This window comes from Metarhizium robertsii (assembly GCF_000187425.2).
Source record: "Metarhizium robertsii ARSEF 23 chromosome Unknown MAA_Scf_5, whole genome shotgun sequence".
Taxonomy (NCBI): Eukaryota; Fungi; Ascomycota; class Sordariomycetes; order Hypocreales; family Clavicipitaceae; genus Metarhizium; species Metarhizium robertsii.
Window position 1 is genome coordinate 2,151,351 of NW_011942193.1, and position 22,338 is coordinate 2,173,688.

General features: G+C 51.6%; 7 protein-coding genes across 7 annotated transcripts; 5 read left to right on the forward strand and 2 right to left on the reverse strand.

The window, feature by feature from the left end:
* Nucleotides 1-632: 632 nt before the first annotated feature.
* MAA_04010 (uncharacterized protein) lies at nt 633-1,922 on the reverse strand (the record flags this gene model as incomplete). Its single annotated transcript, XM_007822008.1, has 2 exons — nt 633-748; nt 809-1,922. The coding sequence occupies 2 exons, from the start codon at nt 1,920-1,922 to the stop codon at nt 633-635; spliced, it is 1,230 nt and encodes a 409-aa protein (XP_007820199.1).
* Nucleotides 1,923-3,554: 1,632 nt separating this feature from the next.
* On the forward strand, nt 3,555-5,155 carry MAA_04009 (vacuolar ATP synthase subunit H; the record flags this gene model as incomplete). Its single annotated transcript, XM_007822007.1, has 3 exons — nt 3,555-3,852; nt 3,954-4,479; nt 4,540-5,155. 3 exons carry the CDS (start codon nt 3,555-3,557, stop codon nt 5,153-5,155), a joined length of 1,440 nt encoding a protein of 479 aa, XP_007820198.1.
* Nucleotides 5,156-5,813: 658 nt separating this feature from the next.
* MAA_04008 (aminomethyltransferase) lies at nt 5,814-7,148 on the forward strand (the record flags this gene model as incomplete). The annotated part of the gene is made up of 1 exon (XM_007822006.1): nt 5,814-7,148. The coding sequence occupies one exon, from the start codon at nt 5,814-5,816 to the stop codon at nt 7,146-7,148; it is 1,335 nt and encodes a 444-aa protein (XP_007820197.1).
* A 4,187-nt stretch (nt 7,149-11,335) lies between these two features.
* On the forward strand, nt 11,336-12,499 carry MAA_04007 (alcohol dehydrogenase GroES domain-containing protein; the record flags this gene model as incomplete). Its single annotated transcript, XM_007822005.2, has 3 exons — nt 11,336-12,188; nt 12,241-12,336; nt 12,408-12,499. The coding sequence occupies 3 exons, from the start codon at nt 11,336-11,338 to the stop codon at nt 12,497-12,499; spliced, it is 1,041 nt and encodes a 346-aa protein (XP_007820196.2).
* Nucleotides 12,500-12,825: 326 nt separating this feature from the next.
* MAA_04006 (uncharacterized protein) lies at nt 12,826-13,536 on the reverse strand (the record flags this gene model as incomplete). Its single annotated transcript, XM_007822004.2, has 1 exon — nt 12,826-13,536. One exon carries the CDS (start codon nt 13,534-13,536, stop codon nt 12,826-12,828), a length of 711 nt encoding a protein of 236 aa, XP_007820195.2.
* A 4,380-nt stretch (nt 13,537-17,916) lies between these two features.
* On the forward strand, nt 17,917-19,950 carry MAA_04005 (Endopolyphosphatase, Ppn1p-related protein; the record flags this gene model as incomplete). The annotated part of the gene is made up of 1 exon (XM_007822003.1): nt 17,917-19,950. The coding sequence occupies one exon, from the start codon at nt 17,917-17,919 to the stop codon at nt 19,948-19,950; it is 2,034 nt and encodes a 677-aa protein (XP_007820194.1).
* A 1,046-nt stretch (nt 19,951-20,996) lies between these two features.
* MAA_04004 (pyridoxal kinase) lies at nt 20,997-22,137 on the forward strand (the record flags this gene model as incomplete). Its single annotated transcript, XM_007822002.2, has 3 exons — nt 20,997-21,111; nt 21,166-21,496; nt 21,558-22,137. The coding sequence occupies 3 exons, from the start codon at nt 20,997-20,999 to the stop codon at nt 22,135-22,137; spliced, it is 1,026 nt and encodes a 341-aa protein (XP_007820193.2).
* Nucleotides 22,138-22,338: the final 201 nt, after the last annotated feature.

Here is a 22,338-nt window from a genome sequence, read left to right on the forward strand (position 1 = left end):
AGCAAAAGGGCTACAAAAGAAACTGATTAAAAAGTAACGATTTTTTTGTGCATGACCGTGCCTTGTGTTGTAGGAACTGTGAGGCGGTATCATCCGTGATGGAACTTGATCCAAGCTTGGAGAGAAAGTGGTAAACACTCGTGTCAGATTGGGGCTCTTTCGAATCGCTCCGTCGTGTCGATGCGTTCCATGACGACGCCAGTTGCACCAATTTATAAGACGAAGCAGCAGTACGGAAAATTGGAACCAAATGTTGTTGGTGTCATGTCCATTATAGGCGGAAGTCGCCAAACTACCTAGGTGTTGTATCCGTCATCTATGTGCAAAGAATTTCGTCCATGTCCAGCAACCATCATCTTCTATGTTCCTCATATCCAGTCTTCTAGTTCATATCTTCATTCCCAAACGTGTCCATTTTATACTGATGAAAGCCGACCTTGGGCAGCGTGTCAAAACCAGCCAACTGTGAAATGCAACAAAATAATACCGAAACGCCACAGCTCATTACATGCAGAGAAAACTATAGGTAACAAAAACAAAGGTGCCCCTTAAAATACAGATACGGGGTTCACCATAGAATGCGAAATATACGGGGGTTTGAGCGCGGAACGCGTCTCAATCGAGCAACCACTCTAGGGTCGGCGCGTGGTGGCACGAGAGTAGTAAGAGGCTCCGCCACGGCTATCACTGCGGTGGCTCCGGCCTGTTCGACCGGTACGATGGGTTCGTCGTCCTGAACTAGAGCTGCCTAGAAATTGGTCAGTGTTTGACCAGAGGAATGAACAGACAGGTCGCAATATAAACTTACTTGGGCTCATATATGTAACGTCGGAATACGTGTAGGTCGACGAATCAGTGTACCGTGAAGACTGCGGCCGTCGAACAGGTTTCTTATCCTTTCTGAGGTTGAGTAAAGCCAACAGGGTCGTTGCTGCGCCCGCAAGGCCCAACCACCATTTTCCATCCGACTTCTTCGGGCGGCGATCAGCGACAGATGTTGGACGGCCACCAAACCATCCAGAATGGCGGTCTCGGCGGGAATAGGCAGACGGTGCCTGGCTGCCATGTCGTGAATAGCGGACATCTTCCTCAATGATGACCTTTTCAGACCTTTCCTTTTTCCGGCCAAAGATGGCGTTCCAGATACCACGGGCGATGCAGCAGAAGCAGAGAAGCATAAGCAGGGCGACACCAGCCAGCGTGCCGATAACAATACCGGCAATGGCGCCACCGCTCAAACCGCCTCCAGTTCCGCCCTTGTTGCTGCCATCAGCTCCGATAGTATCCCCATCGCTAGTGGAAGTTGAACCCGCAGAGGTGGTGGTTGCCGTGGCTGTGAAGAAGGACTGGTCGCTTCGAGTACCGCTGCCGATAACAGTCGTGGTGCCGGTGACTCGGTAAGGAGCAGAGTATCGAGTCGTGACTACACCATCCGAAGTGATGACGATGGTGCTGGGCTCTTGATATCCCGGCCGCGAGGAGCACTGGCCCTTGAAGGCGCAAGTTTGCCAACCAGCACAGCAAATCGACCCGCAGGCTTCTTGCTCTGGACTCTGAGGTTTGCAATCGACCCCGGGTATCGGAGTCGGCGCCGGAGCCCAATTCGTCATGATGGTACTCGTGTAAGTCCTCGTCTCGGTCCACGTCGTAGTGTATGCGCCGTAGGAGCCGCCGCCGCCAGGCGCACAGGTAGCTACATTGCCGGCTAGGGTTGTGCAGACCTGGTTGGAAGAACAACAAAACTGCTTTTCAGAGCCGCAGTAAGTTGCGCAGTCATCTCGTTGCAAGAGAAATGAGAAGCCCCAGTCGTTGACGGCATTCCGAGGAAAAGGTGAGGCGGAGACAATGGCGGCTGTGGCGCCGAGCAAGAAGAACAACCGTCCCGTCGCCGGCAAAGACGAGACCGGAATGGGGTTTTGCATGGCGGCCGAGCGAGACGAGTTGCGGCCAGGAATGCCCACTGGAATGCGGGAGCGGGTGTGACGCTGTCGAGGCTTATGACGCCTGAGAGATCAACAGTAGAAGCTTCTTGGAGTCGCGAGCTTTGCGAATAAAAGGCCCAAAGCCAAGGAATTGCTGGGCAAAGTCAGCGGCCAACGAAGTAAACAACAATAAGTGACAATTCACTCCAATAGTCTATCTTTGTTGCACAATGCATGAAAAAGAGAGAAACGTCTGGCGCGTCACGCATAATGGAGATTTTAAGAGGCTGCAGGTCTGGCCGCGACTGTCTCGGCTTGCATCCCCAACCTCCTCCCGCTTGGATGCAGAGGAAGTGGCCCAGCCCCTCCAAATTCGACTGGCACCAAGACGTCACCTTCTACTCCGTAATCCCAGCTCAAAACAAAGGACCAGGGGCTTCCCAGGAGCTACTCAGTAGAACTAACTTTTAATTAATTTTTTTTTTCAACCATGCCTTATTAATTTCAGGGGTCCAATACGGAGTATGGGTGAAACTCATTCTTGATTTTGGTCCAGCAGCCGGTGATATTTTTGTGCTTCTTGTCCTTCCGCTGCTTTGTCCGATGGCTTCAGCTGTCAGGGTTGCCGGGGTTGCCAGGGCGCCAACCACCCACACCATTATTACTCCGTACCCAAGCTCAAGCTCTCTCGGTGTCCAAGAAAACGCATGAATTTAGGCGGGGACGGACATTGGACTCAACGGCCCGCAATGCCAACTCATCGGCACCTAACGCGGCCTCGTGAACCGACTGTTTGACCAGTGCTGTGAGAATGGTTGCATGGCCTTTCATTACTGGATGATCGGGTATCGATGCTGGAGCAGTTCGTGTGCTGTGCGTGGCTGCATGTTGCTGGTACCTGGTTTCATGGCGGTGACACCTAGCTTCCTCGCCAAGGCATTGTTCGATCGTTTGACCGTTCAACCGTTCAACCATCTACTACCCTCTCCGTACGGAGTATGTATATCGTATTCAGATCTCATCTTCGAGAGATAATGGAGACCATGTATTGCCGCTGGATGGCGGACGCCCGTTTGTTTCCCTAAACTCGAGGCCCTGTAGCGGACAGCGGGATGCGGCAAGGCCGAACCCAAGACACATGCATGCGGGCGGCACTTGTTCGATCGGTAAAAGCTTATTCATGGCCATCTCAGCTGGTGAGACCAACTCATTGGGCAATACCCGACTTTTATTATTACTGGAAAGATTCAGGTCTGGTGGCTGGGCTCGTGAGGCCGGCAGCGGCGCATCCTCGGGTAACAGCTGGCCGCCGCAGGTCGAGCCGTTGCTCTTGCCTGCCTGGCAATTGCTTCCCTCGTGAAGCTTGGCAATTGGGTGGGGCATAAGCAGCTGAGACCTCCAGTCCGGCTCCAGAGCTTCCCTGGCTGTTTGACTGTGACGCTTCGCTGGTTGGCTGCATCATTGACCTCATCTCATTAAGAGCCTCAAGCGGCACTACGTCCACATCCATCGCCAACGCCCGCCCGCCCATAGCACTGAATCTCCTCTTTCCCGGTTGCAGCCCCTAGTTTCCTACTTGGTCAATACCAGTCGTCGCCTGTGCGACGCTCCGACGACAACTGCGCCGCCATCATGTCGCTCGATCCGCCCACCTATCTAGCCTCCTTGCAGAGCAACATTCGACAACGGCCAATTCCATGGGACGGCGCCGTGAGGGCAGGTACGCTTACCGAAGAGCAGTACGCAAAGATTCGTGCTGTCGACAAGGCAAAGAAGCTCGAGCAGAGAAAGGAAGTTGTCGAAGGCGATTTCGATGGATACAGGCTGCTCTTTGTTGGCGGCCCAGGCAAGCCAAGTGTGCTGGAGACTGCAGGCAAGCATGCCAACGTGATTCAATATATCTTGGTTCTTCTGGGGGATCTGATTGATGGTATGCTCTCTTGTGATCTAGGCGGAGGCAGCTCCCGGCTGGATGCACCTGCCAAATCTTCTACCATGCTTCTCGGCTGACAATTTGGCCCTTGCCTATAGCCGTCCCGTCTCTGGCGAAAGCATTATTCAAGAACACCGACCCATACAGGCATTTCCTACCGTTGCTGCATTCAAACACCACCGAAGACCCGATTCCGTTGCTTACGTCTCACGCGTTGACGACCCTCATGTCTCTGTCTCGGGACGAATCTAAAGCTACCGAACAGGCCTTACCCGTGGTGTTCACCTATCTGTCTGGCTTAGCCAAGAGCACCGATGCCGGCCTGCAAGATATTGCCGTACAGGAGTATTCGGCACTCCTCTTTGGCCGATCCTCACGCCACAAGTTTTGGAACCAGAGAAGCGAGACGGTTGAGCCTCTTGTCAAGATTCTGCAGACTGCTGCCGGCATTGGGAACGGTGGAAACTCCGCCGCCAACTTATGGAGTGGCAACGTCAACGTTCGTAACAATGGCTTTGAGGGGTCTCTGGGTGGTGGCGTGGGTCTTCAATTGCTGTACCACGTTTTGCTCGTTATTTGGCAGCTGAGCTTTGAGGCTGATGAGATTGGCGACGACCTGAACGAGTAAGTATCAAGTGTCCTGGCGAGGACTACGGAGAGTGCTCCATCTGCTAACCAGAATAGCGAGTACGACGTAATTTTGCTTTACACTCATCTTTTACGGCTGTCTCAAAAGGAAAAGACTACAAGACTCATCCTATCTACGCTGTACAACTTACTCGAAAAGAATCAAACCTCGCTTCTTCCCACCGCCGTCCTCGCCCGATTGCCGGCTCTTTTGGAGAACCTTGGCAGTCGCCACATGACGGACCCCGATCTGCTGGAAGATTTGCAGAGCCTGAAGGAGTTGCTGGACGAGTATACCAAGACCAAGACAACTTTTGACGAATACGTTGCCGAGGTAAACTCTGGTCACCTCCGCTGGTCGCCTCCTCACCGAAGCCAAGTATTCTGGGCGGAGAATGCCAGGAAAATTCTCGAGTTTGAGAACGGCGAGATTCCCCGAAAGCTTGCCGAAATCATGCAGAAGCCGTGGGATAACGACAAGCAAGTCCTCGCTATTGCCTGCAATGATATTGGCTGCCTGGTCAAGGAAGTCCCCGAGAAGCGCTACCAATTGGAAAAGGTTGGCCTCAAGACTCGGGTCATGGAGCTGATGCAGAGTGACGATGAGAATGTGCGATGGGAGAGTTTGCGGGCGTTGGGCGGCTGGCTCAAGTACAGTTTTGAGCACCAATAGGTTTCAAGTGAGACGGCCTGCATTGTAGGTTTTCGGTATTGTAATGCGCAGCAGGCATCAGGTTATTTATTACTAGTAGACGCCCTACAATGTACTCAGTATGTAATTTAGATCACGGGCACAGCTGACTGGGGCATCCGCGTATATCTGGCAGTGTGGCTAATTGGCATAGCAAAAGCTGGGGACTCGTCTGGGGTCTGCCGGGGGTCGGGGGTCGGGGGCTATGGAGACGAGCAGTGTTAAATCGAAACCAGCTGTGATTTTTTCGCTCGCAACGGAAACAATCACGTTGTGTGTGGAGTGGGTGATGTGGTTTAAATCAGGTAATGGAAATACTACTCGTGGTCTGCCGAGTATATCGGACGGCGGCGCTTGATTGCTTAGAGGGGGCCGCGGTGCCTCTCATTTTGTCCGGGGACCAGCGCGGTTCGATATCGGAGAGTCCGTGGTTACCCGAGCCCCACCACAGCTCCTACTCAATTGAGCATTTCATCAGTCATGAATTCCACACCACCTTAGCTTGTGTCAATGGATGTTTCTCTTACATTTTGATTCCAATTCTTCCCCTCCCCCTCCTCATCCTCATCCTCCCTTTCTTCCAGTCACTGGCCTGTCTCAACTGCATTTTTTGTCTTATAGATAACCGTCATTGACCGAAATGAAGGGGTTTGGAAACGCTGTGCGGGCTGCGCCCCGGCTTCAGGCCTCTCTCACCAAGAGCCGACTCAACACCTCATTTGCGGCGATACCAGCGTTCAAGGTGTACCAGCAGCGCGTCGACGTCCGATATGCCTCCGACACTGCCAACGCGGATCTCAAGAAGACTCCTTTGTACGACTTGCATATTGCGCAGGGGGGCAAGATGGTGCCCTTTGCCGGCCATAGCATGCCCGTCCAGTATGCCAATGCCTCACTCGCCGAATCTCATCACTTTACTCGCAACCATGCGTCGCTCTTTGACGTCAGCCACATGGTCCAGCACATCTTCAAGGGCCCCAATGCTGCCGCCTTCCTTGAGAAGCTGACCCCCTCTGGATGGAGCAACCAGGGTATTATGCAGAGCAAGCTGACCACGTTCCTGTGGCCCGGAACCGGTGGCATCGTCGACGACTCTGTCATTACCCGCATTGGCGAGGACGAGTACTACGTCGTGACCAATGGCGCATGCTTCGAAAAGGACTGCAAATACCTCGATGAGGAGCTGGGAAAGTTTGGGGCCGGTGTTGAGTGGACTAGACTGGACGGCTCCGGCCTCGTTGCTCTCCAGGGTCCGCAGGCCGCCGAGATTCTCAAGGAAGCCCTGGCCAGCGAGGTCAACCTGGACAAGTTGTACTTTGGCAACGCTGTGTATGCTGATCTCAAGCTGGCTGACGGCAGCAAGACGCATCCCGTCTTGATCAGCCGCGGTGGCTACACAGGCGAGGACGGGTTCGAAATCTCCTTCAATGGCAAGCTGTATCCCGCCCTGGAGTCGACGACCCCCGCCGTTGAGTCTCTGCTGAAGATTGCTGGGCCTGAGCGTCTGCAGCTCGCTGGTCTGGGTGCTCGCGACTCTCTCCGTCTGGAGGCTGGCATGTGTCTGTACGGCAACGACCTCGACGACACCACAACCCCCGTCGAGGCTGGTCTCGCCTGGGTCATTCCCAAGGACCGTCGGGCCACTGGCGGCTTCCACGGCGCCGAGGTCATCATTCCTCAATTGACCCCCAAGAGCAAGGGTGGCGCTGGCGTCGAGCGCCGTCGTGTCGGGTTTGTTGTCCAAGGCGCTCCTGCTCGCGACGGCGCCGAGGTCCAGAAGGATGGCGAGCCAGTTGGCAAGATTACCAGCGGTGTTCCCAGCCCTACTCTAGGCAAGAATATTGCCATGGGATACGTCAAGGATGGTCTGCAAAAGGCTGGTACTGAGCTGGATGTTGTGGTCCGCGGACGTAAGAGAAAAGGCATCGTTACCAAGATGCCTTTTGTGCCTTCACGTTACCACAAGCTCGAGTAGGGCAAGACGTGCTTTTTTTTTGTGTTTTTAAAAAAGGAGTTGCATTTTGATAGGCGTATTACAGTCAAGGGAGTGTGGGCCCAATTTCGATACAGGTGTTTATTCCGAGAATTTAACTCAATAATCACGTCTAGCTACAGTCTGTGGCAGAATATATTTGCTCAGCGAGACGCATACACTAATCAACTGTAGTGTATTATAATATAGAGCGCGATAGTCAGGTACCCGATCTGGTTAAATAATATTTGCCTCCCACTGTATATGACGTAGCTATATCGTCGGGTGTTGCTACTGAATACTCCCTCGCCAATACTATCCATGCCTCGAATTGCAGCCTTGGAAGTGGCACGATGGGCAAATCGGGATGAAGCGACCCCTATGCCTTGCTTGTGAATCGTAGCCCCTGACCAGACCCCTTTTCATGTTTGGCTTGCTGCTAATCCGCGGCCCTTCAGCGTCCGAAGCACATGTCTCGATAAAACAACGGGTTTCTAAAAGACAAAGATGCTGAAATAGGTAATGGTCTGTGTGTAGTAATCGCCAGAAGAGGATGCCGTGCCGAGTCGAGTTCCTTGGGGGCGATGCTGGGAGACGTCGCGAGTGCTTCGGCGGCGGACGCTAGTGGCGGCGTTATTATCTGTGATTCGGATCCCGGGGACATTAGGAACATCTTTCGGACAATTATGGAGGCGGCTGCTCCTTAACAGGCGACATAGTCGTCAATGCTGGATGTGGGTTTGGGGGCGGTGATGTCGTTCCACGCGGAGAGGGAGGCGGATGAGGTGCTGTGAATGGAATTAGCTGTCAGAGCGGTAAAGTATTCTGATGGCGGGTTTGGGGATGCCACCCCTCCTTTTCTTTTTGGAGTGGGAGGGGTGAAGCTGAGATTGGGTGAGTGGTGATGATGGTTTTGGTGTCGAGTTCTGAAAAGCGTCATAGTTGGGGCGTCTGCTGGGCTGGCTGGGACGCGTGTCCGCTGCGGACTAGTCGCGTAAGCAGCGTCAGCACGAGCAAACGCCATCTGTCTGTGGGGGTGAGAAAATACTGAGTAGTAGGCTTGGTGTTTGCTCTGTGAGGGGATGGGTTGTTGAGGGGGACGGTTGCGAGGTGTAAGTGACTGGCATTTAGTATCCTATCGCGCATTTATGTGTACCATATAGAAATTCCTAGTGGCAGATGACAAGAGGGTGCAATTTCTTCTTTGTGGTTGATTTACCAGAGTCAATCATGCCATGTCTGAGGTAAATCAGAGGATGGGCTCTGGCGATAGCCTCTCTTCTGTTCTGTTCCGGGTCGAGGTATCATTCATTCTGATTCGTGCCGATGCCGAATTAACCGAATAAACCAACCAGCCGCTAGCTGCGGTTGTCTCGCGCAGAGAGGGTATGGGCAATCTTTTCCTTAATCTGAATCGGACCCAGATAGCCCTCCTGGAGTCACCACCGTTTGGAATGCTGGTGAACTACAAGGACTAGACCTAGCTTAGGGCCGCTTCGGTAGTGAGTAAACGAATCCTTCGTCTTGGGCTTATAATCTGTATGAAAATCTAGTGGGCAAGCTACTAGTATTTGATGCGTTCTCATTACATGGACTTTTAGAGGAAGAATCTATGGCTATGAGCTCTTCTTGAGGCAGCCACCTCACGCGGTTGGAACATTCTAAACCTGAGAAATCAAAACTCTGAAGCAGTAAGCGCTCACTACATTTGATAAAAGACGCTTGAAGACAATGTCACCTCAAAACATAAGCGGTGGGCGGAGATTCTGGCAGCCTTGTTGAAGAACCGCCCGGATAGTAGGGTCATCATGGATGGCCGCGAGACTTACTGAACAAGTCATCGTTCCTGTAAGTTGATAGAGCAGGAAGTGCAAGATGATCTGCAAGCCTGTTACTGTTCTCGTATGGAAAGATACGACTAGACAATGCGGTCCTGGACTCTAAATAGCATAGAGTGTTTTCGAGTTCTTCAGCTACGGGAACCTACCGAGAATACAGTTTTTTCCCTCCGCAATCAAAGATGACGCGAGGCTGGGAATACGACGGTTACGGCAAAGGCTGGTCGCACCACGAATTCTCCGTGGGAGCGATGCTTACTGTTGGCGAGAACTATTGGCAATACTCGGCACCAGATTTGCCGTGTCATCCCAAACAAGCTCTCGGGCCATCGGGTCTACGGCCTGTGGCTATTGGTGAAATGTACTGCGCCATCTATCAGTCATTGGACAAATATTTGCAGTTTCGACTCATGTTCAACAACCTAGCTGTAAGGAGTCGGGTAAGCAGTTCAGATGGAAGCCGCTGAATCTCACCGAACGCAAGGGGTTGTAAATAAAAGGACGCTCTCAACCCGAAGATACTCTCTCAAGTCTTGCATGAGCAGTTTCTGCATACATCATCTAACCTTGGCCACCATGAAAACCTTTGCTATTATTGTGACTGTTCTCGCAGGAGTCGGATTGGCAGGCCGATTTCCAGCCTGTAGGAGAGTGAGTTTACAATATGCAATGAGTGACAATAACCAGACGCCTGACAAGGCAACTAGCCATCTAGCGAGTGCATCATCGCATGCCCACAGAACCCGTGTCCTGCCGGTCATATCTGCTGTGAGACGACTTGCGGAGGTCGCATCTGTGTAAGTTCATTCCGAGTAATAACTAACCAGCGTACTGATATTAGTTGATTTGCAGGAACCCGTACGCACTGTGTGAAAGTAGTAGGGAAAATGGTGAACTAATCATGCCCGATACGTCTAGGAGATCCCTGACTGAAACTTGCTGCCGAAGGTGACGAAAGATGCCAGGATTATTGGAAGGCTGGACCTGCGGAGAAAGCTTTGACCGTTGTATGGAGTTCTCTATATGAGTTTAAGCTCGACCGACCATGAGCGGGCAAGTTCTGAATATTAACACGAGAATTTCCTAAAGTAAATCTAGAACATGTGTGACGTCTGGATGTGTGCTCAAGGCCATAATTCGGAACCTTGCTAGGATAACGATGGAGAAAGGCGAACCACTACTTGTGCCGACCGCCATCGACATTCAAGAACGACATGGCTAATGAAGAGCCAATCTAAGAAGCGCTTGGAACCAAGGCCACAAAGGGGAAGCCGTGCTGAGACTACAGCCGTGGTCAACAACTGCAAGGATGGGCTCGCTGCTAAATATGAAGCTTGCCAAACCGATGGAGATGTACAAGCTTGTACGAGAGTGCAAATACAACGAAATACAGACAAGCCCAATAGCAATCAAAGATGAATAAAGCCAAACCAAATCATGTTGAGGAAGCCGTCCCTCTGCTACAGGGTTGCAATCGCATCAATGTCGCCACGATTACCATGGGAAGCCGTCACAGGATTTGCGTACGACGACCCTCAAACGAGCGGCTGTGTTTGTCTAGCAACAATGGATTCCTCTATTGATGACGATTCTACTCAGGAAGAATGCCTGGCGCCGTTGGAAACGACGCTGTGAGGATGCTGTTGCGATGAAGAAGGGAAACAAAAGAATGGAGCAAGTTTTCAAAATCTGCACTGACTTTGGGGCGCCACCCCACTTTCCGGTCCGAGCTACCGAGACCGAGGGTTAGGGTTATGCAACACGCGATTGTCAACCTGCGGTTTGTGGACAAGAACTCCGTACACTTCTCCCAACTAACTTCGATTGAGACGACTCTGCATCGTGCTATCCCTCTTCCACTGATGATGGCAAGGCCATCCCCGCATAACTTTGGCCACGTACAAAACACCCCGGATGGAAAAGAGCGTTCTCGGACGGCGGGGACACAATTCTCCCTCCACATGCCAACCGACAGGTTTGCTTCGCCGTCCCCTTTAAGCTCTCGGCAGGTCACCGCCCACCTTCAATGTCATCTTATGGCTCCACGGATTCCGTCCGGCATCGTGGCATCACAGGTCTTTGACTTTGTGGACAACGCCACCGAACGTCAACGCCGCAACGGGCCAGACCATTGGACCCGTCGTCGTATGACGCTGACGCCATTCCTATGCAGCATCGGCGGCACAACTAGGAACCGGACACGATGGAAAGGAAGCTTCAATTTCCCTCACAAATAGACTCATTCTCTCGCCAGAATACTTCTTAAATCGTACCGGCTGTCCCAAGTGAGCTTCGCAAAAACAACAACGGTCCCCAAACCCCCAACCTGCACGGACAGCCAACTTGACCATCATGAAAGCCCTCGTGTACAGCGCCGCCAACTCCGTGTCTATCCAGCAAAAGCCAGACCCTGAAATTTTATTACCCAGCGATGCCATCGTCAAGCTCACCAAGACGACTATCTGTGGTACGGATCTGCACATCCTGAAGGGCGATGTTGCAACATGCCAACCTGGACGAATTCTCGGCCACGAAGGCATTGGAGTAGTCTCCTCAACGGGATCGTCTGTATCCCGCTTTTCTCCAGGGGACCGCGTGCTCATCTCATGCATCTCGAGCTGTGCCGCCTGCGAATACTGTCGCAGGGGCATGTATAGCCATTGCACGACCGGCGGCTGGATCCTAGGCAACTCCATTGACGGCACGCAGGCGCAATATGCGCGAATTCCCCACGCAGACTCTAGCCTTTACAAGATCCCTGCCGGTGTGGACGATGCGGCCATGGTGATGCTCAGTGACATTTTCCCCACGGGTCTTGAATGTGGTGTTCAGAACGGCAGAGTCCAGCCCGGCTCGACCGTCGCCGTGGTGGGAGCAGGACCCGTGGGCTTGGCGGCGCTGATGACGGCGCAGATGTACTCGCCGTCCAAAATCATTGTCCTTGATATAGATGACAAGAGGCTGGAGACGGCAAGGGAACTTGGCGCGACCACCACCGTGAACAACAAGGCCGAGGATGCAGTTGCGCGTGTCAAGCAGCTGACAGACGGCAAGGGGTGCGATGCTGTAATCGAGGCGGTTGGAGTGCCGGCGACGTTTGCGCTATGCCAGGAGCTTCTCGCTCCTGGAGGAGTGCTCGCCAATGTCGGTGTCCACGGAAGCAAAGCCGATCTTTTCTTGGACCGTCTGTGGGACAAGAATATTTGTGAGTCTGGCCGAGTACGGGGGAGATCCGAAAACCTGCTAATCGTCTCAAGCCATCACAACAAGACTGGTCGACACAGTATCGACGCCTATGCTGCTGAGAATGGTGGAGTCGGGGAAGCTCAGGGCGGCGCGGCTGGTTACACATCGTGCGTCGCGTCTCTCCTCATGTCTGGACTTGACACGTACCAGCGCATTTGCATGCTAACGTTTTGAATAGGCTTTAAGTTTGATCAGATGGAGGAAGCATACAAGACTTTCGGCCAGGCAGGCCAGACTGGGGCACTCAAGGTGTTGATCGATATGGAGTGATTTCCACCTCCTACGTCCGGATCCCATACTCGATCACATGGTTATTCACTGAAATATTCTTGTGAAATTTGTCTCGTCAGATAAAAAGAAACATTCAGATTGAAACACTACCTGCATCCATTTTATTGGCGTATACCAGATTCAAACTCGGTCCCAAGCCGCGTGCATGTTCAAAAATGTCGTCTTGGCCCCCCCCCCCTCGGCAACGGATCCAAGCAAGACGCACGAAGGACGATTCTCGAGTCCAACACGGTCAACGTTTGGTCTCTGGCGCAGTTCCCCAGCCGGCCAACCACCTACACCCATTAGAAAAAAAAGACGACTCCTCACGACGCAGACTTCTTCCGACCGTGCCTCTTAATGTCGTGCTTGTGCTGGGGCGGCGTATTCACCGCAACAAGGTAATTCTGGCCCGTCTCCGAAACAGCATGGACGGCGACATTCTCGCCAAACGGCCACTGCTCGACAAACTCGGCGTCTCCCCGGCAGTCGTACTCGGCGTACCCCGACCGGTCGAGGCACTTGTGCGCGGCCGTCCAGGCGTCCGCGCGATGAACATAGACGCCTTGGATCTCTGTCCGCTGCAGGCTGCCGCTCCGGTCGACGTTGTAGTCCACCATGGTCTGGACCACGTAGTGCAAGAACTGCGCCCCTTCGGGAAGCCTCATCTTGCCGTCCTCTGTGCTCGCATAGAGGGACTCATTGTTGGGCGTGGTGTCGATGCTCACGCGAAGCTCTTGGCCGTCAAAGGAGCGGGCAAAGGCTAGGACGCCATCGCCGTGGATCCAAGTCTTGCCGGGAGCCTCTTCGCCCGAAGACCGCACATTGTACTTTTGGAAGTCGTCGGGTTTGAAGTTGAGCGTCTCGAGGGACTGGGCGGCAAAGGCTTTCGCCGCCTCCAGAGTCCCGTGTGTTCCAAGTACAAATGTCGTACGGCTGGCTCCGGACGCGTCGTGACTATAGTCAATTACTGTGAGGATGGTGTGAAATAAAAGCTCGGGGACTTGGTAAGCCGCTGGCTTGTTGTTGGGGTCCATTGTCAGGTCTTGCAAGAGCTGCGAATCTTTTGGCGGCGGCGGGTGTGTGTAGCTTTCTTGTGCGGAAGCCCGTTTCCTTTTAAATACATGTACCGTAGGGCATTACAGTGACATATGGCAGTGGCGTGATGCATCATATCATCTCCAAGTCGACTGGCATGGTCTCGATGCGGCTGGTAGCATCGTTTGTGGTGGCGGTGGCCACACCACCTCCCTCCTCCACATGAAAAAGCATGGTGCCGGAGCTCGGGGGTCAATCGAAAGACTGTGGTGTAAGTCAGTGAGAGGTTTCATAACTCTGTCCTGGGAGATTCTAAAGCTCGTAGATCCCGTGGTTGACTGACGGTTGGCGGTTTGTGGGCTGTGTTGGCGGCGATGTGAGCTGATGTGAAGTTGAGGATCTGATGACCATGATGGCGGATACAATTTAACCTTTTGTGTTGGGAAGCTTGGCAAATACATTTGAAAGTAGGCCAACGTGCCGTAGCGACGTTGGATCTTTCACGGCCATTTCACGGATAAGGCCGTCTTCAGGAGCTTGGCCAACTGTGATATCTCGCTGTCCCTCATACCACATATGTGTTTGCTGTTATACTGGGACAATCTAAATGAGGTTTCAATCTTTATTTAGACACGGTGAGTTGAATCGATGAGCTCATTTGCAAGGCCAAGCACGGTCAACCAACGGGCCTGGCAAACAAGGAAACGTTCACGACGTTGTTGACGGTCTGTGTTGTACGCAAGGGCCAAGGGAACCTACCAAGAAATTTGGAATTGTCAATGTGCATGTATGATGATCAAAATGTCCCGGCTATTCGCTGCACCATCCTATTGATCTGGGCGCAACGCAACCTCGACGGCTTTCATGGCCATGGCCGTCTTCGACGGCTTTCATGGCCATGGCCGTCTTCGACGCGTCCACGCACCTGAGGCCGTCGCTTTATTTTTCTACAAAGGCAAAATGGCTCAAACGCCAAACACAGCTACAGTCCATCCTTTTATTGAGAGGAACGACCACCACAGCTTCATGGAATACGCTCTGAAGCACGCACGACTATCTTCCTAGCCCAGTAGGCGACCAAGGCAATACACATGCGGAGCAATGCTGCTTCATCAAAGTTGCCCTAGCACACAACCTGCCCCCGGCTCATGCTGAGGACCATATTCGTCATGTCCTACCTGCAAGAACTGTGCTCTACACGACTATGGAACCTTGCAATGATAGGCTGAGCGGGAATATTTCGTGTGTCGAGCGAATCTTGAAGCTTAAGGATGTTGTACGTTCCGTGTACGTAGGCATTCGCGAGCCAAGTACATTTGTTCGCTGCAATGATGGAATGAAACGGCTGCAGGAAGCAGGGATTGAGGTTCGAATAACAGAGGATATGAAGGAGTGTATTCTGAATGCCTCAACAGCTGGACGCTGAACTACGAGTCTTGATAACCTCCTGGTGTGCCGAGCCATATCTTGAAGGAAAATCCGCAACTGCAAACATCCAATGCCTTCTCGCGCCCAATGGCCTCTATGCTCGTTGACGTACTCGATATGAACCGCGTCATAGCTCGCATCTGAAAGATTGGGGATATCTCATAGCGTGGTCATGATGATGAGTTTTGCAAGCGGTCAATCAGGTTGTGGCATAGGGAGCAAGTTGTCATGTGCCAGGGAAGAGTTGAGTCTGCCACCATGCTTTGTCTCTTGTATGTCGAACCTGGAATGAATGTTATTTTTTGAAAGACATTAGAGGGAGAGTTGTGGTACTGACTGGAAATAAAACAAGAAGACCAACAAGGCGGGAGAACTGCAACGGAGGGGGGCATGTGACAGGCCCTATTCGGTTTCTCACACTGAACAATGGCTCGATTGTGGAACAAAATTACTTCATATTAGTTCCATTTTATATTTCGATTAGCTTCTGGGACAAATTGATACTGATCTCTGTCGAACGCATGCCCAACAAGGCTACTTTATAGATCTAAGATTGGTCCTCCCTGTCTCGGAGAAATAAGATATTGAAATTGTATTAACATGGATGCCTCTCATTCAGGGCTGCCACGAAGATGTCGAGAAATTCTGTCGAGCCTCATGGTATGGGCTTCTGGGCCACTACAAGCAGGATCGTTGTTAACCTGTCCGGATTGAGAGATCGTCTTTCAGTCAAGTCCCTATTCAAGAACACGGGAGACACATGGTTAGGAGCGAGAATGAATCTGCCCAGGCTATTTGCTCCATTTGCGCGTTGTGGTTCCTGCTACAAGTGGCTTCGGGGCACTAGCCTCTACGCCAGATGTACACTTCTTCATAGCAGACCATTTTGACCTGGGCAACAAAATGCGTATGATAGACCAGTCCGGTTGTGTTTGATGCTTGCTGTTTCTATCCTCAAAATGAATGTAAGGCGCCACTCACTGAAACCAAATACCAATGTTATACGCTTAGTTCCAATAGACGAGTTGGCTCCTGGATGCATGTCTGTGATAATGTTGGGGCAGACGACTTGGAGCCGTACCACTCCATAGTCCCAGTGTTAGCACCGGAAGAAGATTGCGTGGGCAGATGGGAACTTTCTAAGCTGCAAAATGCATAATCTCTCTTGTCAATGAAGGACAGGACTGATACTCAACCACCAAGACGATTTAATACCCACGTTTCTGCACTCTTCGTAGACAACACGAACCTTCAATCGCAGCAAGGCAGACAATCCAAGAGTGATTGATGCAGGACCAACATGCCACAAGGTGTTATAAGAAATGGGGAGCCAGGTCTTCAAGTACGGGGACATTGGGAAGGGCCCCGATCCTAACGACGACTTGGATACCGTTACGAAACTATTCAACGCCGAGGCTTGTCCATCGCGGGGCGTTGGAGCGGTAGATAGCTACCCATTAGACGTCGGAGTGTGAAATAGGATGGCCGGAATACGGGTTCGAGACTTGAATCGAAATAAGCGCTTCTACCGCGTGAAATGAAAGACTGCGGCCCATCTTTGTACCTTTGTTGATGTCGCAAAATAGTTGCTGCCAACACGCTAGTGGAAACTTGGATAAGCAAATCATGTTCTTCAACACACTGTATTATAAGATTGTCATCTGCTACTTGAGCAAACGCGCATGGTCAGGCGAGCAGCAACGCACCATCACCAGCATTTCACTGCCACAGAGGGGGCCGAGGATGACACATTGTAGTCCATCAAGGTGTTGAAATCCGTTGAAGTCCGAGGCGGATGCCATGCGTGGGTGACTGTGTGGAAACGTCTGGTGAGCCTAAGGGCCATAAACGAGGTCGCGTGCCCCTCCATGCCCTCCTATTCGCGGTGGCGCTGTCGCAGTCGCCGAGACGGCGGCTGCTAGGAATTTGCACCAGTTGACAACTCGACGCCGTGTCACTGGCCCACGTGCTGGCGGTGATGCATGAACATTGGCCCATCCACGATCGGCGGGCGGCCCGTGATGGTAACATGGAGTGGCTGAATAGACACTTGCCATTTATGCGGAGCCGAATATACCAATCACTGCTTGGATTGGGGCCTCGAGAAGAGTATAGTTGCAGCCAGAGTGAGGAGCATGAGATGCTCTAAGAATGGCTTGTCCGAGTTGCCGGGGCCAGGTTTGGGATAGCTTGGTGGTTCAAGCTTTGGAGTTTTGGAATTTATTAGGGCCATGGGAAGTGGGAAGCGGCAAGTGGAAAGCGCATCGGATGCACTTGCCCCAGATTCTCTTGCTAGCTTGCTACTAACGACTCATGAGTCTGAGTGAACGAACATGGCATATTATCTTTCATCTCCCACCGGATAGTTCTCTCTGCGCTTTGCGTTTTGCACCTTGCAAACTCTCGCCTCTCCTTCAACTTCACCAGTCCATTGTGCCCCTCAGACTTTTGCCCTTGCTTTGTGCAACCGCGTTCTGCTGGGGCACCCACTGATCTTGGGACCTGCAGCCCATTTTTACGTCACCCGAACGAATACAGCGTCAGAACGCCGACTCGCCCGACTGGATGAATTTTCTGTCCACCACCGACGCAACCACCCGCCCCTTGGCTTTCGTCAAACCACAGGATCAGGCGCTCGGTTTTGGAGGCCGAGACGACTCACATTGAGCCGTCTCTACCAACACTCCCTGGCTCATTCGCATGACCTCTCTGCGCCATCTTAGCATTGCTACCTGACAGTCATCTATTCGCAAGAGTCAACGAATGTTATAAACCTGGTCGATAGCAGTCTTCTCGAACCGTTTCCATAAATTCTTATGCGCTGTACTAGGCTCTAGATCTTAGGACGATCCCTCTCCCTCTCCCTCTCCCATCCTCCCTCCCTCTCTCTCTTTTTTTTTTTTTTTTTAATAAGCCTTGCCTTATTTTGATACCCGTGACTAGGCGCCACCATGCCTTGTCCAGCCTTTTGGCTGCAAGCTCAGACATTTCTGGCACTGAGCTGTGGCGTCATTTCGTCGCCAATTTTGGGCGACCTGCCCCAAAAGACCCTGCAATATGAGTCGCAGCCGCATCAAGAGTTACAATCACGCAAGCTCAATGGTCGGTTCCTGCATATAACAGGTTCGCTGCCGTCCCATCCCACTCTTTTGCCTTTCCTGGCGACCAGCATTTACTCACAAGAGAATCATTCAGACTTTCACCCTGATGAGTTTTACAAGCCTCACACATCAACCGAAGACGGTATCGCGTGCCATCGCGGCAATGGCATGGCTGGGACGTATGGAGCAGAAAAAACTGACTGCGACTCGCCATTTTCCCTCGTGGACGCCACCTTCCAGTGGATACAAGAGAATATCAAGGACGACATTGATTTTGTAATATGGACAGGCGACACGGCGCGACACGACAGCGATGAAGCGCATCCGCGAACCGACAAGACTGTCCTCGATAGCAACAAGGTCGTTACTGATAAAATCATCAAGACTTTTAGCTCACCCGAGGGGAAGCTTGAGGTTCCCATAATACCGACATTCGGAAACAATGATTTTCTACCTCACAACATTATGTACCCTGGCCCTAATCACTGGTTCGCCGCTTATGGGGAGATTTGGGATCGATTCATCCCGGAGGAGCAGCGCCATTCTTTCCAATTCGGCGGCTGGTTCCATGTTGACGTCATCCCCGGAAAGCTTACAGTCTTTAGTCTCAACACAATGTACTTCTTTGACCGTAATGCTGCTGTGGATGGTTGCGCGCTACCGTCCGAGCCCGGGTACAAGCATATGGAATGGCTTCGGGTGCAGTTGGATCTTATGCGACAGACGGGCACGAAAGCTATCCTTATGGGTCACGTCCCACCCGCAAGAACCGATAGCAAGCAGAATTGGGATGAAACTTGCTGGCAGCGATATACCCTATGGCTTCAAAAGTACCGGGACGTTGTTGTCGCCTCGCTATTTGGCCACATGAATATCGATCACTTCCTTCTGAGCGACACCAAGGATATCGACTTGGACGTGGCAGCGGGTCAGAGTCCTGCCGCACGTAGCGTCTTTCGAAAGTCGATCAACGAGTCCGAGCTCTCAGCCCAAGGTAAAGAGGACTACCTCCAAGAGCTGCGGGACATTTGGGGCGACATTCCTGGTTCCGCCATTGAGGTGCTTAATGAAGAGGATGACCACGCCGAGGTCGAAACTGGGAAGAAGGAAAAGAAGAAGGGCTTCAAGAAGATTGGGGGAAAGTATGCCGAACGATATCAGCTTTCCTTTATCAGTCCAAGTGTGGTACCCAATTACTTTCCAAGCTTGCGAGTTTTCGAATACAACGTGACAGGGCTGGAAAATGCTACTGTTTGGAAGGAAAAGAATGCAATGGAGAAAGTGCAGTCGACTGAGAATTTGGAGCTGCGATCCGTTAGCATTAAAAAGAATAAGAAGGGGAAGAAGGGGAAGAAAGGAAAGGAGGGAAAACAAAAGCCCAAGGATCCAAACTTGATCATCCCAGATGATCCTCCCAAAACAGCGCTACCTGGGCCAGCCTATTACCCACAGCAGTTTACCTTGACAGGGTACACTCAATACTTTGCCAACCTCACCCACATAAACAATGATCAACCTGAGTTAGACGGCATCGAAGGATCTAAATGGCATGATGGCAACCACGGCGACAAGAAACCAAAACACAAGCCAGCCCAACCACGCAAATTCCAATTCGAGGTCGAGTACAGCACATTCGATGACAAACAGTTCAAACTCAAGGACTTGACCGTCCGAAGCTATCTGCATCTGGCATACCGCATGGGCCAACGCAGCAAAAACAATGAGATTGCAGAAGGTGATGGTGGTAGTGGTGACGTAGACGCGGATAAGAAGAAAAAGAAGAAGAAGAATAAGGAGAATAAGGAGAAGAACAAGACTTGGCTACACTGGCTCAACTTTGCCTTTGTTTCAGCTGTGTCAGAAGACGATTTGGAAGAGATGTAGGGACATTTGGTTGAGATTTTGCTTATTTCATGGCATGCATGGCGTTTGTAGCATTTACTTGGAGAGGCTGCTTGACCACATATTTTGGATTTGAGCATTGCATATATGTACGGGTGTTATGATAGATGACTTTAATGGTGATCACAACTTGATTAATTAAGAAGTGTGTAGGTGCCTGAGCTAGTAAGCAACATTTCCAGAGCAACAATAGCATTCTGCTGTCAAGAGAATCGACCTCTCGGCGTCCCAGTTACGTAGTACCGTAGTAGGTGCAGGTACATGTGTAGGTCTGGTACGGAGTACTCCGTACAATTACTCATATCGAGGGGCGGCACGTGGTGTGGTACGGGCTCGAACGTGATTGCCCTACGAGATGCACACATTTCTCTCCTTCTTGCCCCTTGGACTATTCATCTACAAACCAGACGTCACGACGTTGAGCATGTTACTACCCAAGTTAAAGGAAACGGTTGACGCCTGCAGCGGCTCCCATGTCTAGCGTGCTCCTTCCTAGTGCCCACTTTCCAGCACCTGACAAATAGGTCTGGGGCAAGTCCATTGTCGGACATGCGCCTTTTGCTTCGAGAGGCAAGTGATCCATTGATTGCACATTTCGAGGAAACAACTCTACAGGCCTCAGGAGCCGAGAAAAAAACAAAAACAAAAACCACGGCTGTGATCCTGAACCTCACCCTATCTCGCTGCTTTCATTTAGTGGGACACCTTAGGTTACCTGCACGTTGCTCAGCGTACTTAGTACGCGGCGTCTGCCACTCCTGAATAACCGTTATCGGAGCAACCAGACACTGTGTCTCAAGGCCTCACCAGTTCGCAGTTGCAACTTCACACTAGGATCCAGGAGTATGACGGCCTCAGCGCCTGCGCCAGCCCCGAGGGTCCTCGCCGTTGCGAGCCATGTATGTTTTCGTCCATGAACTTAACTTTGGCTTGGAAATGACTTGCTCATCAGTCGTTAGGTAGTATCTGGGTAGGTGGTGGCAGAGTTGGCTGGCTTTCTTGCCCCGCATGCATCACCAACGGCGGCAATGGAAGAGACAAGCCTGCTGATATTCTCGTTTAGTTATGTTGGAAACAAAATCGCCGTTTTCACTCTTCAGTCGCTTGGCTACGACGTTGCCGCCCTAAACACCGTTCAATTCAGTACATATGGTCTCACCCCTGTCGTTTCATCATCGGTTTGCTAATGTCGTGAAGGCAACCACACAGGGTATAGGCAGTGGACGGGCACAACAGTGTCTGCCCAAGAAATCACAGACTTGTACGATGGTTTGCGCCAGTCTTATCTAGACGACTTCGACATGATGTTGTCGGGATACATACCTGGAGCGGAGGCCGTAGCCTCGGTGGGGAACATCGGCAAGGAACTCAAGAACAAGAACAAGGGAACGCCAGGGAACTTTTTCTGGGTTCTTGATCCGGTAATGGGCGATAATGGCAAAATTTATGTCGCCGAGGATGTTGTTCCCGCCTACAAGGAACTGATCGAGCATGCCGACTTGATTCTGCCGAATCAGTTTGAGGCCGAGTATGTTTTCGCTTCAATCTTGACGACTATGATCAACCCGTTGCTAACCTGATGTTCTCAGACTTCTGTCAGAAGTCAAAATTGTTGATATGGAATCTCTCAACACAGCTATCCAAGCCCTCCATGACAAGTACCGCATCCCTCACGTCATCATCACATCCGTCAACTTCTCACCACCAGGACAACCGCCCTCGCACTTATCCGTCATCGGCTCAAGTATGACATCAATCGGAAAAGCACGCCTCTTCAAAATTACTTTCCCTTCGATTGATTGCTACTTCTGCGGCACGGGCGATATGTTTGGAGCTCTCGTAACAGCCCGGATGCGCGAGGCGGTTCAATCCGTTCCGGGGCTTATCAATCGCGCAAACTGGTTAAGTGACGATACTGTGTCTGCTGCACAGTTGCCGCTCGCGCGAGCTGCAGAAAAGGTATTGGCCAGTATGCACGAAGTATTGACCAAGACGAGAGACGCTATGCCGGGTATAATTGAAAGGACGAGAGCGCGGTTGACAGAGGAGGAAAGAGTGAATAGAAAGGGGGAGCGGCAGATCACGTCCAAGGCTTCGGAGTTGCAGTTGGTGCAGAATTTGGATGTTTTGAGGAGTCCTGGCGTGCAGTTTAAAGCACAGCAAATTTAGAGTTGGGGAACATGGTCAAGTAAGAGAGCGAAGAAAGACATAGATTCGCGTATGCATTAAGCCATGCTATAATTCACACATTGATCGCGTCAAAGTTCAAGAATTGGGCGTGACGTGTTTTATTGCAAGTTCTTGACTCTAGGTGAAGCTCTCTATGAGCTTAGTTTTAAAAACCAAGGAAAATAATCATCATGCATTATC